This window comes from Hippocampus zosterae, chromosome 9, assembly GCF_025434085.1.
Source record: "Hippocampus zosterae strain Florida chromosome 9, ASM2543408v3, whole genome shotgun sequence".
Taxonomy (NCBI): domain Eukaryota; kingdom Metazoa; phylum Chordata; class Actinopteri; order Syngnathiformes; family Syngnathidae; genus Hippocampus; species Hippocampus zosterae.
The window spans coordinates 11,014,793-11,028,423 of record NC_067459.1 but is presented as its reverse complement, the minus strand read 5'-3'; the positions used below and the strand labels follow the sequence as shown (position 1 = coordinate 11,028,423).

Genomic DNA, 13,631 nt, shown 5'->3' with positions numbered 1-13,631 from the left:
TTGAAGTAGAAGGTCTGACAACAAATGTTTAATTCTTTTTAATTCTATTTCATTTTGTGATTACCATTTGTTTTTATGAGGTGGAGGATTATAGATTGCCATTTTTCTTCAAAAAACATCTTTAAAAAATGTGTGTTGTTTTTTTTTGGGGAGACTGGATAAGATTAATGACATTTCCTTTCAATTCAATGAGCAAAGATGATTTGACATGTGAAATGAAATGTTTTGTATCTCAAAACACCGCTTTAATTCATGAAACTGAGACCCTACCCATTAAGGGCACTCCATGAATGTGGATGTTTCTTTTACGATAGGCGGTCTAGTAAATTTGATTAAGTACCTCATAAAAAAAAAAAAACAAGAGAGCACCTTCCGTCTTGCACCACCAACAAGCGCTTTCCTGCGGACTCTTCAATTATAGTGAGCTCGCTATGTTTTACCACATTGAACAGGGGTGAACTCTGGCCTGCTTGAAATGTTGCCTTCTTACTGAGACTTTATGATATGTGTTTAAGCTTCATAGAAGAGCTGTACAGGTTAATCGCTACAGTGCCCCCACAGCATAATCCCCCCACCCCACACACACACACACCACACACACACACAGGCAAACTCAGTATGCACTTGTATTTATTTCCACCCTTGCGTGAACACCTTTGGCTTAAAATCAATGGCAGTGTGGAAGTCTTCAGTGGTAGTTAGCCTGGCTTGACACCTAGGTTGTTCAAGTAACTCTGCAGCCGGGACATTGAGCTGCTAGCCATTAGCCTCAGGCCCCATTATCTCCCGAGGGAATTCTCGCACGTCATAGCCGTGACAGTGTACAACCCCCGTCGGCTAATAGTGATGCAGCGTGTGATGCCCTGATGACTGTCGTGAGCAGGCTGCAAACACAGTCCCCCAACGCCCTGCTGATCATCTCTGGGGACTTCAACCATGTCTCTCTGTGGTCCTCCCTTTCAACCTTCAAGCAGTATGTAACCTGTGCCACTAGAGACAATAATATTTTGGACTTGTTTTATGCCAATACCAAGGAGGCATATAAACCCCTCTCCCTCCCCCCTCTTGGAAGAGCAGACCACAACTTGGTATTTCTCGAGCCTGTGTACAAACCCCTGGTGCACAGGCAGCCAACTGTGACCAGAATGGTCAAGAAATGGTCATCGGAAGCTGAAGATGCTCTGCGGGACTGCTTCGCGACAACCAGGTGGGAACTCTTCAGCGAGGTTTATGGGGAGGACATTGATGCACTCACTGACACCATCACAGACTATATAAACTTCTGTGAGGAGAACACCGTACCCACCAGAACTCTGCGGTGTTTTTCCAACAACAAACCATGGATTAATCCTGACATAAAGACCCTGCTGAAGGAGAAGAAGAGAGCTTTTCGGTCGAGAAACAGTGAGGAGCTGAAGGCCGTGCAGATTCGGCTGAGAAGAAAGATCAGGGAGGGGAAGAAGATATACAGGATGCAATTGGAGGACCAGTTACAGGCCAGCAATGTCACTGGTGTCTGGAGGGGCCTGAAAACCATCTCAGGCCATGACAGCCCAAAGACAGTGATTGAGAAGGACAAGGACTGGGCAGATGGACTGAACCATTTTTTCAACCGTTTCGACCAGTCGTCTGTCCCTTCCCCCAACCACAAACTGCAACCTCTCTCACTGAGGACTTCTTCTCCTCCCCCTCCTCTTTCGACCAACTCTCATCAACCCCGTATGTCACCTGGTTCCTGCCTGTCCGTCACAACAGAGCAGGTAAGGAACCAACTGAGGAAGATGAATGTGAGGAAGGCAGCAGGTCCGGACAAGATCAGTTCCTGGCTCCTCAGGACCTGCTCTGACCAGCTGTGTAACATTGTCCAGCACATCTTCAACCTGAGCCTGAAGCTGGGCAGAGCTCCACAGCTGTGGAAAACTTCGTGCCTGGTCCCAGTGCCCAAGACCCCCCACCCTAAGGAGCTGAACAGCTACAGACCGGTGGCGCTGACGTCTCACCCGATGAAGACGCTGGAGAGACTCATCCTCGCCCACCTTCGACCGCTGGTGAGCCCGTCACTGGACCCGCTGCAGTTTGCCTATCAGCCTGGCATCGGCGTGGAAGATGCCATTATCTACCTCCTCCACTCAGTGCTGTCACACTTGGAGAAGGCTGGGAGCACTGTGAGAATCATGTTCTTTGATTTCTCCAGTGCCTTCAACACCATCCAGCCCAATTTGCTGGGAGGCAAACTGCAGAACGCCGGAGTGGACCACCATCTCACAGCATGGATCATAGACTACCTCACAAATCGGCCGCAGTACGTGAGATTGCAGAGCTGTGAGTCGGACCGGCTTTTCTGCAGCACTGGAGCGCCGCAGGGGACTGTTCTGGCTCCATTCCTGTTAATCCTCTACACCTCGGACTTCAGACACAACACTCCAAACTGCCACCTTCAGAAGTTCTCCGATGACTCTGCGATTGTTGGCCTCATTACAGAAGGGGACAATCGGGAGTACAGGGGACTGACAAAGGACTTTGTGGACTGGTGCCAGCAGAATCTCCTCAAGATCAACCCTAGGAAAACTAAGGAGTTGGTTGTGGATTTCTGCAGGAAAAAGTCCTCATCAGCACTGATGAACATCCAGGGTATAGACATAGAGAGGGTGACCTCCTACAAGTACCTTGGTGTTCTTCTGAACGACAAACTGGACTGGTCTACAAACACGGACACCCTGATTAGGAAAGGACAGAGCCGACTCTTCCTACTCAGGAAACTGAGGTCTTTTGGGGTTCAGGGGTCACTTCTTAAGACGTTCTATAACTCGGTGGTGGCCTCGGCCATCCATTATGGCATTGTCTGCTGGTCAGGCAGCATCTCAGCCCGGGACAGAAAGAGACTGGAGCGACTGGTCAGGAAGGCCAGTTCTGCCCTGGGTTGCTCCCTTGACACTCTGGAGGAGGTGGGCAACAGAAGGATGCTAACTAAGCTAAAAGCTATGATGGCCAGTCCCTCCCACCCCCTCCAGCCCGCCCTGACAGCACTTGGTAGCTCCTTCAGCCAGAGACTGTTACACCCGCGCTGCAAGAAGGAGAGATACCGACGCTCGTTCCTACCGACTGCTGTCAGGCTGATGAATAAAAAATAACAATCATAATAATAATAATAATTAAATGATGTGAAGGAAAATTGTAAATAGTACTGCGATTTATCCATTGTGTTAATATTGTATTTAATTGAAAGATGTTTGTTGTTTTTTTTTCTCTTTCTCCTTTCTCCTTTCTACATACATTCTTCCTGCTGGAGGCTGTAAATTTCCCCAGTGTGGGACGAATAAAGGATATCTTATCTTATCTTATAATCCTTTGCTTTCCTTCTATGCTTGAGCTGCTGTACACGTTTCATCTTTAAGCGTGGGAACGTTTAATCACTGCCACTGAAATATAATCAGCAGCAAATTAATTGTATACAGTCATCGATATTCCCCACTGGCGTGTGTGTCAATGTCCTGAGTAGTTGTACATTATTCGTGTACGTTTTTAGAAAGTGGCAAGGATGAGCCAAATTCAATTTTCTGTAGTGCTTGTCTATAGTGTGTCCCAAGTGACTTTGGCTAAGAAAAATCACCATTGCCAGTCAAGTGGCATATCCATTCGTTCATTTTCTATAGTCCATGTCAGTCATGGAAAGAGTAGCCAAAACTTGTACTGAAGAGTGCTGCTACCTTAGAATATTAGTCAAATAAAAGTACACAAAAAAAGTTCTCCAAATAAGTACTTTGTAGAAAGAGCAAGATAGTAGTAACTGATGAGTGACCCCTGATTTGTTTTTTTTATGTATTCAACACTTAAATTCCAAATAGACATCCATCCTTCCATCCATTTTCCGATCCGCTTTGACCTCACAAGGGTCGCAGGGGTGCTGGAGCCTATCCCAGTTGTCTTGGCGCAGTAGGCACCCTGAACTGGTTGCCAGCCAATCACCAAATAGACAAATATGTAAAATAGGAATAAGTAAATGAAAATATTGTCCATCTATATCATTTTATGACAACTTTTTTTAAATAAGATTGAATAAGGCAAATTAATTCATACTTTAATTCACACAACGAGCTCACCAGGCAGGGATAATGATTTCTATAATCTTCTAAGGGGCGGCCCGCTTATCACGTCGACCTCACAGTGCAGAGGTTATGGGTTTGATCCCGGCTCTGGGTTTCCTGTGTGCCCTGCGATTGACTGGCAACCGGTTCCGGGATGTCCCCCGCCTATCACCTGAGGACAGCTGGGATAGGCTCCGGCACCCCCACGACCCTTGTGAGAATAAATCGGATTGGAAAATGGATGGATGGATTGATAATCTTATAAAATTGTATTATATTGGATTTCAACAGGTGGATTTTCATTCCTAAACACTGAGATCTGCTAATTAAAATCTTTCTCCTCAGTGCTATGCATACATTTAATGTTGTGCTTTTTCATTGTGTTACTTGTATAAATGTAAGGGAGTAAATGTGGCTCGTAACTATCCACCTTTAGCACTTGTCCGCTTTTGAGTTGAGCTGGAGTCTCTCCCAGCTTACTTTTGGTGAGAGAAGCAGGGTCCACGCTGGTCTGATTGCCAATTAAGTATTGGGGGGGGTCGGGGGGGGTGGGCTTGTGGCCTTTATCACAAACAATTCTGTTTTTTTTTTTATGAGCATACCCTCAGTGTTATATTGTCTCAGAATGAAAAAAATGTCACAGAGAACGCCACCTTTTCTTGGCAGTGGTAATAAATCACACAACCGACAGCATTTTTCTGCATATCTTATTCCTCCATGTCCTTCCACAATAGGAACACTTTTAATTTCCATAATGGATCATTTTGACAGCGTGTGAGGCTCCTCCCCAAATAAACATCGTCCGTGTCTACTTTCGACCTCAATCGTCAAGTGTGTTGCTTAAAGTCATCCGTTGACCTGTTGCCTCTTAATGGATGATCCCTCCTTCCACCCAAGGTGCATTATCATTGCTATTGATCGCTTTGAGCGCATCTCACACGACGACTATCGCATCGATCGTCCAGACGGACATCAGTCAACACGTGTGCCTTAAAAGAAGGAGGCCACAGCAAAGCGCTGCTGAAAAGGTGGCTCGAGTTACAACATTGGGAAGAGAGAAAGCTACACAATCATGAAGTGTACAAAAGCAAGCCATGAAAGCTTCTTAATGGCAAAGGAGACTGCGACCGGCCGTTTCTCAGGAAGACGACGCCAATGTGTCGTAAAGGGTTATAGAGTGAATGCCGAGCAGCTGAATCTCAAGCAAAAGCATCAAAGTCAGACGAAGCAGCATTGATTTGAGAGGCCCCACGGAAGTAATTTGAGCAGTACACCTTGAACCGGTTGCCAGCCAATCGCAAGGCACACGGAGACGAACAACCATCCGCGCTCACACTCACACCTAGGGACAATTTTGAGTGGTCAATCAGCCTGCTATGATTGTTTTTGAAATGTGGGAGGAAACCGGAGTACCCGGAGAAAACCCGCGCACGGAAAAAATGCAAACTCCACACAGGAAGGCCAGATCCCCCCCGCCCCATCTCCGGTAATTATTATTATTTGAGGTAATTACTATTGCGAGCTGCCACTTAGCTGTTGTAAAACCAGAAATTCCCCGCAGGCTAATAAGCCTTTCTTCTATGATCCCTTCAGGTGAGGTTGGAGGAGGCTCAGAGGACGAGGACGAGCCACCCAACTCCGAGGAGCCAGCACTGGACATATGCAGCCCGTGCTCCCTGACCTCCTCCATCGTGGTGCACATCTCTGAGGAGGAGCGTCACAAGTACGAGGAGGAGATCCGGAAGCTCTACAAGCAGCTGGATGACAAGGTGACAAATTTATTGCAGGGGCTACAATTATGCACCGTCAGCTGCAGTTATGACTCTCATTTAATGCACATATGAAGAGTGCATATGTATTATTCATGTTAATCAATTCACACACATGCCGACTGAAGTACCAGAAGAATTGAATGGAGTAAGGGGAATAAAATGAATATTACGCTTGATATTTACAATCTTAAACGCTTTAACGTAGCATCTCTGTGCATATGTAATAATGAACCGATTTGAAATTTATGTCACATATCAAGGAGGATTTAAAACGTACGACACAAACACAACATCCAGTTCGGTAGGCACCCCTGCACACCCACATATCCCAAGCATAAATAGGATAGCATATCCAGTGTTTCCAGCCACATTACATTCTGTTAAACATTCCGAAACATATTCATCAGTGATGAAAGATAAAGAAAAAGTGAAAAAAAAAACTTTATTCAACATAAATAAAAAATAAGAAAAGCACACGTGCGTCATAGTGAGAGCCGCAGGAGCTCTCAATGTTATGTAGGACGTCACTGCAAATTCCAACCACGTCAATAGAGCTATTCTTACATTTATGCTCATCTGTCAGACAGTAAAAGCTGACCGTTATTAACTGGAACCTTTATAGTTCAATTGAAAGACTAGCTAATAAAGTGTCCAGTGAATGTTTTTCTCAGTGGGTGTTTATTTTCAACGGTCCTGTTCCTCCATTACAAATAACAGTTCTGCATTCGGTCTCTTTCTCACCAAAGGATGCTGAGATTGACTATCAAAGTCGGATAGTGGAGAAACTGAAGGCTGAAATGCTGAAGCAAGAGGAGGTAAAGAAAAAACAATTCACGGTTTTGAAGTGATGTAATGAGATGTCTGTGGCACACTTTGATCGAAATACTCCAAGGATGAAGAATCACTTGCGCTCGTTTTGAAAGTCAAATGAGACAGCCAAAAAAGTGAGCGCCTGTAAAGACAATTAAATACATCTTAATTCATGGAGGCAGCAATTGATTATGATGATGATATAGTTGTTTGAAAGTGGCTCTGAATGTTCCCCCACCCGAGTTGATCATGTCATTGGTTGAGGAACGGCAATTATGTAAATGTTTCCCAGTTTACCAGAATGTTTACCGGTGTTTCTTGGAATACTTTTTTTTCCCAGTGGCCGTCAATTATATGCAGATTTTTTTATCTTAACAAGCCAGCCCGCTCTGTGATTTCCGTGAATAGCGGGGGTCCACTCTAGACCCATCCATTTTCAACACCGCTTGTCCTGAAGAGGGGCGCAGGCGTTGCTGGAGCCTATCCCAGGTGACACTGGGTGAAAGGCGGACTGCCCCCTCAACTGGTCGCCAGTTAGTCGCAGGGCACTTATAGACAAGTGTACCACTACACGATCAGCAACCACTGTACAAATATTTAATTTTCATTCCCTCTTATTCAAGGCACCTGAGCTGTAGGACAACGGAGACAGAGACCGGAAGAGTCACAGAAAGGCATAGATGTGGAAGTACTAGGAAAATGATTCATATGAGCTCCTTGTTCGACAACAAGTTGCGCAAATGGGCCTGAAACATTGAACAGTTGGACATGTATATTCAAAAATTTAGAGAGGGTGAAATGAAGTTCACCTGTAAAGGTTAGAATCCAATTAACAATAAGTTCATTCTGCTAGTTCACCTGACACATTCTGAACATTTTGTGAATACATGTCACCTTTGAATACATTTTCAAATCGGAGACACTCGACACTTTTCGATTGCCTTTCACCAAAGTTTAAACCGACATCAAGCGCTCGGCATCCAGAGTCTCGAAGAATATCAGTGCTTCCGTTTTTGCAGCTTTGACACGCACAATCACAACTCCACCCTGCTTGGGCTTACTAACCTCCCGAATGAACATCAATTTATATCCATTTGGCCATGCAAACAAGCAGTAAATTACATCCAATATGCATTCATTCGAAGGACCCTCTGCTGGGCGGCAAGCAAACAGCACCATATGTCTGTTTGCAGACTGTTATATGGCTGCGCGATAGTGTTTGCATATAAGGCTCGCCATACGCAGACGTGACAAACCGTCTAATTACGCATCATTAATGCTAGCAGGTATGCCTTGTGAATAATTAAGGGCTTTAACTATACGTTCCAATATAGCAGCTTCTGACAGCATGCTATAAAAATCTATACAATCGAAACGATGCGATAAAAAGTTTTTTAATACCATGTCAGTTCTTTAGAAATCAGCATTCGACAATGGGTTGGTTTCACCCCCAAAAACGTTTTATGACCAAAAAGTAGATTTAAAAAAACTGTTTTTTTTGCAAACACAAACACAAACAAGCGAGCATGACAGTGACTTTGCCGCTCATATTTTTTTGCTTTTGTGACACTTCAAAAAATGAAACATCAGACTGAGAAAGCGCCTGGTGGGAAAATCATTTATTTGCTGATATTAAACTATTGTCAGCAATACACCTGCGTTATCAGAGTCCTTGCAGAGGAGCTGATCTTTTGAATCAGGTGTGTTGGAGGAGGGAGATGTATAAAATTGGCTGGGTAGGGGTTCTTGATGACCGCACTTGCGCACCCCAGGTTTAGGGTATGACGCGATTGTACATCTTACCGGCCAATTTTTGAAAAGTATTTTTTTCAAGCGTGATCAATGTGCAAAATTGTATGAGTTTTCTGCCAGGTTCAGACCCTCAAAAATGGCATCTTTTCTCTTTTTTGTTTTCCTTTTTGCAAACAGCATGTGGCCACAGCAACACGGTATGACAAAATAAAAAGCTTTGAACAACTCAAAATCTTAAAGTGATTCATTGCCACGGACGTGTTTTTATGTCTTTTAAGAATCCAAAACATTCAAATCCAGCTATGTACTTTCACGACTTTTTTTTTTTCACTCTGGGAGGGTAAAGAAAGAAGAGTCAGAAAACGGCTTGCCCTGAATGAGTGAATTGCATTTACACACGTGTAGAACTGATACTGGAAGATCTTTCAAAAATTTGTAAAATGTATGTATTTTTAAACATTTCATTTATTTCTCGCTGCGGTGTATATGTGTCGCCCAGTTCCTGGCATCCTCCAGGGATGACGGTGAAAAGGTGCATTCAGAGCTGGGCCGCTTGCAGTCTGAGAACGAGCGTTCCAAGGCAGAAGTGAAGGAGGTGCTACAGGCCCTGGAAGAGCTGGCGGTCAACTATGACCAGAAGAGCCTGGAGGTGGAAGAGAAGAGTGTGCAGAACAAGCTGCTGGCCGAGGAACTCTCCAAGAAAATGGTGGGTGGATAATTTGCACTCACCCCACAATGAGTGGGAGGAAATGTATTGAAAGTTACCCTTACTCAAGCTGAGGAAGCCAATGCAAGAGCTGCCTGGGCATGAGGATCCATGACTTTGTGGAATTGTGAGCTAATAATGTCCTTGGGGGAGACTAAACAGAGGTACGCTACGTGGCGCTGTTGCTTCATGCTCAAAGACGGTGGTATAGGATCTCACTGGGCAGCAAATCCTTGCGTTGGTCACAATTTACTGGATTTTTCAACTTATATCATGAATGTTGGCGAAAATTGTCCCCCATTCTAACACACACAGACACAACCCAGATGACATTTTTTTTGTTTTGTGGTAACATGCTTGACAGTGATAAGCACGCATCTGCAGAAAAACATTGGCTTGCCAATATTAGATATTATATATATTATTTTATCCATCCATCACAAGAATCCCAGGGCATGCTGGATCCTATCCCAGCCGTCTTCGGGCAGTAGGCGGGGTACACGCGGTACTGGTTGTCAGCCAATCGCATGGCACACAGAGACCAATAACCAGCCGCGCTCACACCTCGGGACAATTTAGAGTGTTCCTTTAACGTGCCAGGCACGTTTTTGGAATGTGTGAGGAAACCGGAGTACCCGGAGAAAACCCACATAGGCATGGGGAGCACATGCAAACTCCACACAGGAAGGCCGGAGCCGGAATCAAAACCTTGACGTCTGTACTGTGAGGCCGCCGTGCTAACCAGTTGACCACCAGGCCGCCCATATTATTTTATAATATTAAAAACATTATTTACATATCCCGGTCAAGTGCCTCTCATGGCCGTTTAATTAATGTTATCAAGAATCTATTGATACATAAAGACGAAATCAAATTTTTTCCATACTTAATCAAGAAATTGTTGATTATTGAATCAGTTTGTTTTTTAGGTTGTATTTTGCAGTGGTGTAGAAACAGCCATAAAACACAAAGAGCTCTTCCTAAAAATGTGTCCACTCTTAAATTGGCTGTCATTCTGTGGTGCAGCGAGGCGTAGATGAAAACATTCTCCCACTGGAACTCATTCATCTCGTTGGAAAAGTTTGTTTGCAGCCTGAGCTGTTCTTAATTTGACTTCTCCGCCGCTTATCTCTTCGCAGCCCGCCAAATGCAATTATGAACAATATCCAGCTGCCACGAGAGGAGTCCTTTCTTCCTTTATTTCCACGTAATGAGCAGCGATAGTCGCCCTCATCCCATCATGGTTTAAATCGCGCATCGACAAAGGGAAAAGCTCACAACAGGACGTTTCGGTTTGAACGCCACCGCTGCGTTTTTAAGACACTGATGGATGAGAACGAGTCACAGACGGTCATTCCTGACTGAGCGTGGGCTATTATTGACAGCAACCCTTTGAATCCCTATTCGAGCTCCTTTGATAAATTCTGCAAAAGATGTCCTCGCTTCAGAAACGGGTGACAACAAGTCACCCGCATCACTTTTTCTAACACGGTCACGGCATCGCCACCTATTGAAAGTGACATTCATACAGTCCACATCACTGACGACCACATTAGCATTCACGCAGCTCCAGTATTAATGGACTCAATCTTCCCGGCCTTTTCTTATTTTACTTACCTAATAGGGTTTACTGATGAGTTGTTTTCTTCGGGTCTTCTCCAAATGCTGTGTGTGACATTTTTCCTGCAGCAAACGAGTGCTGGGAGTCCATTAAAACAAAGGCAGTGCAGTAATTAGAGACCTTGAGGTTTGACGCAACAAGAAGTGGTTTCTTCAATCAAATTATATTTTGGACAGTGATTAAAGTTAAAATTCAGGGCAGCACGATGTACAAGTTGTTAGGCATCTGTCTTTCAGTCTAAAGGTTGGAGGTTCACATCCCTGCTCGGTGGGGTTTGCACGCTCAACCCGTGCAACATGCATGGCGGCTTCATTGACTCGAAATAGGCGTAAATGGCCGGTGGGACTGATGACTGATGGCAAGTCAAGAGGGGATTGACTTCCCGTATCATAAGTCAGCTTGGATAGGCCACCGATTACCAACAACTACATTGAGGATAAGCAGTAATAAACAAGAGAATGGATAGATGGGTCCTCAACGCCGTGATTGACTGGCGACCTGTTCAGGGTAGACCCAACTTCTCTCACCAAGAAAGAGTGAATTGGAATAAGCTCCACTTCACAGGCGACCAGAATGAGGACAAGTGCTGTATACATAAGTACAGTATAGAGGACTTATACAATGGATTGGCCTATATTGCAAATATATACACAGTCTACAGTGTGTGTGTGTGTATATATATATATATATATATATATATATATATATATATATATATATATATTGGAAGTGGAAATGGGCTACTGGAACAAAGCGGAGATGGGCGAGAGGCGATAACATGGCTCTGTTGGAATGCTACTACTCAAGCAACCCTAGTCAGAGGGGTTACATGCAGAGAATGTGGGCTAAATGGTTACTTCGAAACCCACAGTCACGGTTGACCACGAAACAACTAGTAGCTCAGTGTTCCAACATCCACAAACGGCAACTGCTGTCACAACTTGAGATTGATGAGGTACAACGCAGGTTCCATGGCGAAGGGCCGCAGGCTGCCAGATCAGAGGAGGAGGTCATACAAGAGATTGGGAGGCAAGCCCCAATGAATGCAGATGATGAGATTGGGTGGCCAGCCCCAATGAATGAAATGCTGAGCGAGGCAGCAACTGACCTGAAAGCTAAGATCATGGCGAGAATGAAAGCTGGGCAACCTAGAAACCGATTACAACGGCTATGTGAAGTACCATCTGAAAGTCTCATAGAAAGTGTGAATGCAGCACTGAGGGCGATCCCTACCGTAACGATCACAGAAACCAATGTGCTGATATACGCTTCAGCATCAGTGATCCTGGAGACTCTGGGCTATAAGAGCAACCATGGAAGCCATGAGATACGTTACCCACCATGGAAAAGACGGTTGGAGGCTAAGATCAAGGCGGCCCGGAAAGATGTGAGTCAATTGACGGAGGCCCAGAGAGGTGTGATGAAAAGGCCGATACCCGAGAGGTACATCCAGATGACCATACCTGAAGCACTCGAAACTGCCAAACAAAGGCTCCAAGCCTTGTCCAGTCGCCTAAAGCGGTACACGAAAGAGAATGAGGCCAGACGAATAAACAGGCTGTTCGCAACACAACCTGCGAAAGTGTACGCTCAGTGGCAGGGTCCTAACAACAGAGCTGACCCACCAAGACTGGAAACTGAAAGGTACTGGAAAGGCATATGGGAGAAGGAGGTTGCACATAACAGCAGTGCACAATGGCTGGTGACCCTGAGAGAGGAGCACAGCAACCTCCCTGAACAGAACCCAGTTACCATAACAGTGGCAGACATACAGGAAAGAGTCTCAGATATGAAGAACTGGACAGCACCAGGCCCGGACATGGTCCACACCTACTGGCTAAAGAAACTCACAGCACTCCATGAGCGCCTAGCAGTACAAATGAACCAGCTGCTGAGGGATGGGACTCACCCAGAATGGCTAACCGAAGGGCGAACGATCCTGATCATGAAGGATCCCTCAAAGGGTGCAGCCCCATCCAACTATCGGCCAATAACCTGTCTCTCCACAACATGGAAGCTCATGTCAGGCATCATTGCGGCTAAGATAAGTGGACACATGGATCAATACATGAGCGAAGCACAGAAGGGCATTGGTAGAGATACTAGAGGAGCCAAACATCAACTCCTGGTTGACAGAACAGTCGCACAAGACTGCAGGTCCCGACGTACCAACCTGTGCACAGCTTGGATTGATTACAAGAAAGCCTATGACTCGATGCCACATACATGGATCACTGAATGCTTGGAGTTGTATAAGGTGAACAGGACCCTAAGAGCCTTCGTTGCGAACTCGATGAGGATGTGGAAAACCACACTTGAAGCCAATGGCAAGCCACTTACCCAAGTGTCCATCAAATGTGGCATATACCAAGGTGATGCACTCTCCCCACTGCTGTTCTGCATAGGACTGAACCCCCTAAGCCAAGTAATCACCAAGACAGGCTATGGATACCGCCTCAGAAATGGAGCTACAATCAGTCACCTCCTCTACATGGATGACATAAAGCTGTATGCTAAGAGCGAAAGGGACATAGATTCCCTGATCCACACAACCAGGATCTACAGCAGCGACATCGGGATGTCATTCGGGCTTGGTATACCACAAGCCAATGGCAACCTCGAACTGGCAACAAGGAAGGCGGCTACGGCCAAATACCTCCAGCGAGTGAGGCAAGTCCTAAGAAGCCAGCTCAATGGCAAGAATAAGACCCGGGCAATAAACAGCTATGCCCTGCCAGTGATCAGATACCCTGCAGGAATAATAAGGTGGCTAAAGGAAGAGATTCAGACCACGGACGTTAAGACCTGAAAGCTCCTAACCATGCATGGAGGGTTCCATCCCAAATCCAGCACCCTGAGACTGTACGCAAGCCGAAAGGAAGGAG

The 13,631-nt window shown here is 45.4% G+C and overlaps 1 protein-coding gene across 1 annotated transcript in view; it reads left to right on the top strand.

The window, feature by feature from the left end:
- kif5ab (kinesin family member 5A, b) overlaps positions 1–13,631 on the top strand; it is a 113,953-nt gene that overhangs the window by 38,406 nt on the left and 61,916 nt on the right. The window contains exons 12-14 of the mRNA XM_052077271.1: positions 5,679–5,854; positions 6,604–6,672; positions 8,919–9,125. Of these exons, the coding sequence (XP_051933231.1) occupies positions 5,679–5,854; positions 6,604–6,672; positions 8,919–9,125 (452 nt within the window). The remainder of the gene's footprint in view (positions 1–5,678; positions 5,855–6,603; positions 6,673–8,918; positions 9,126–13,631) is intronic.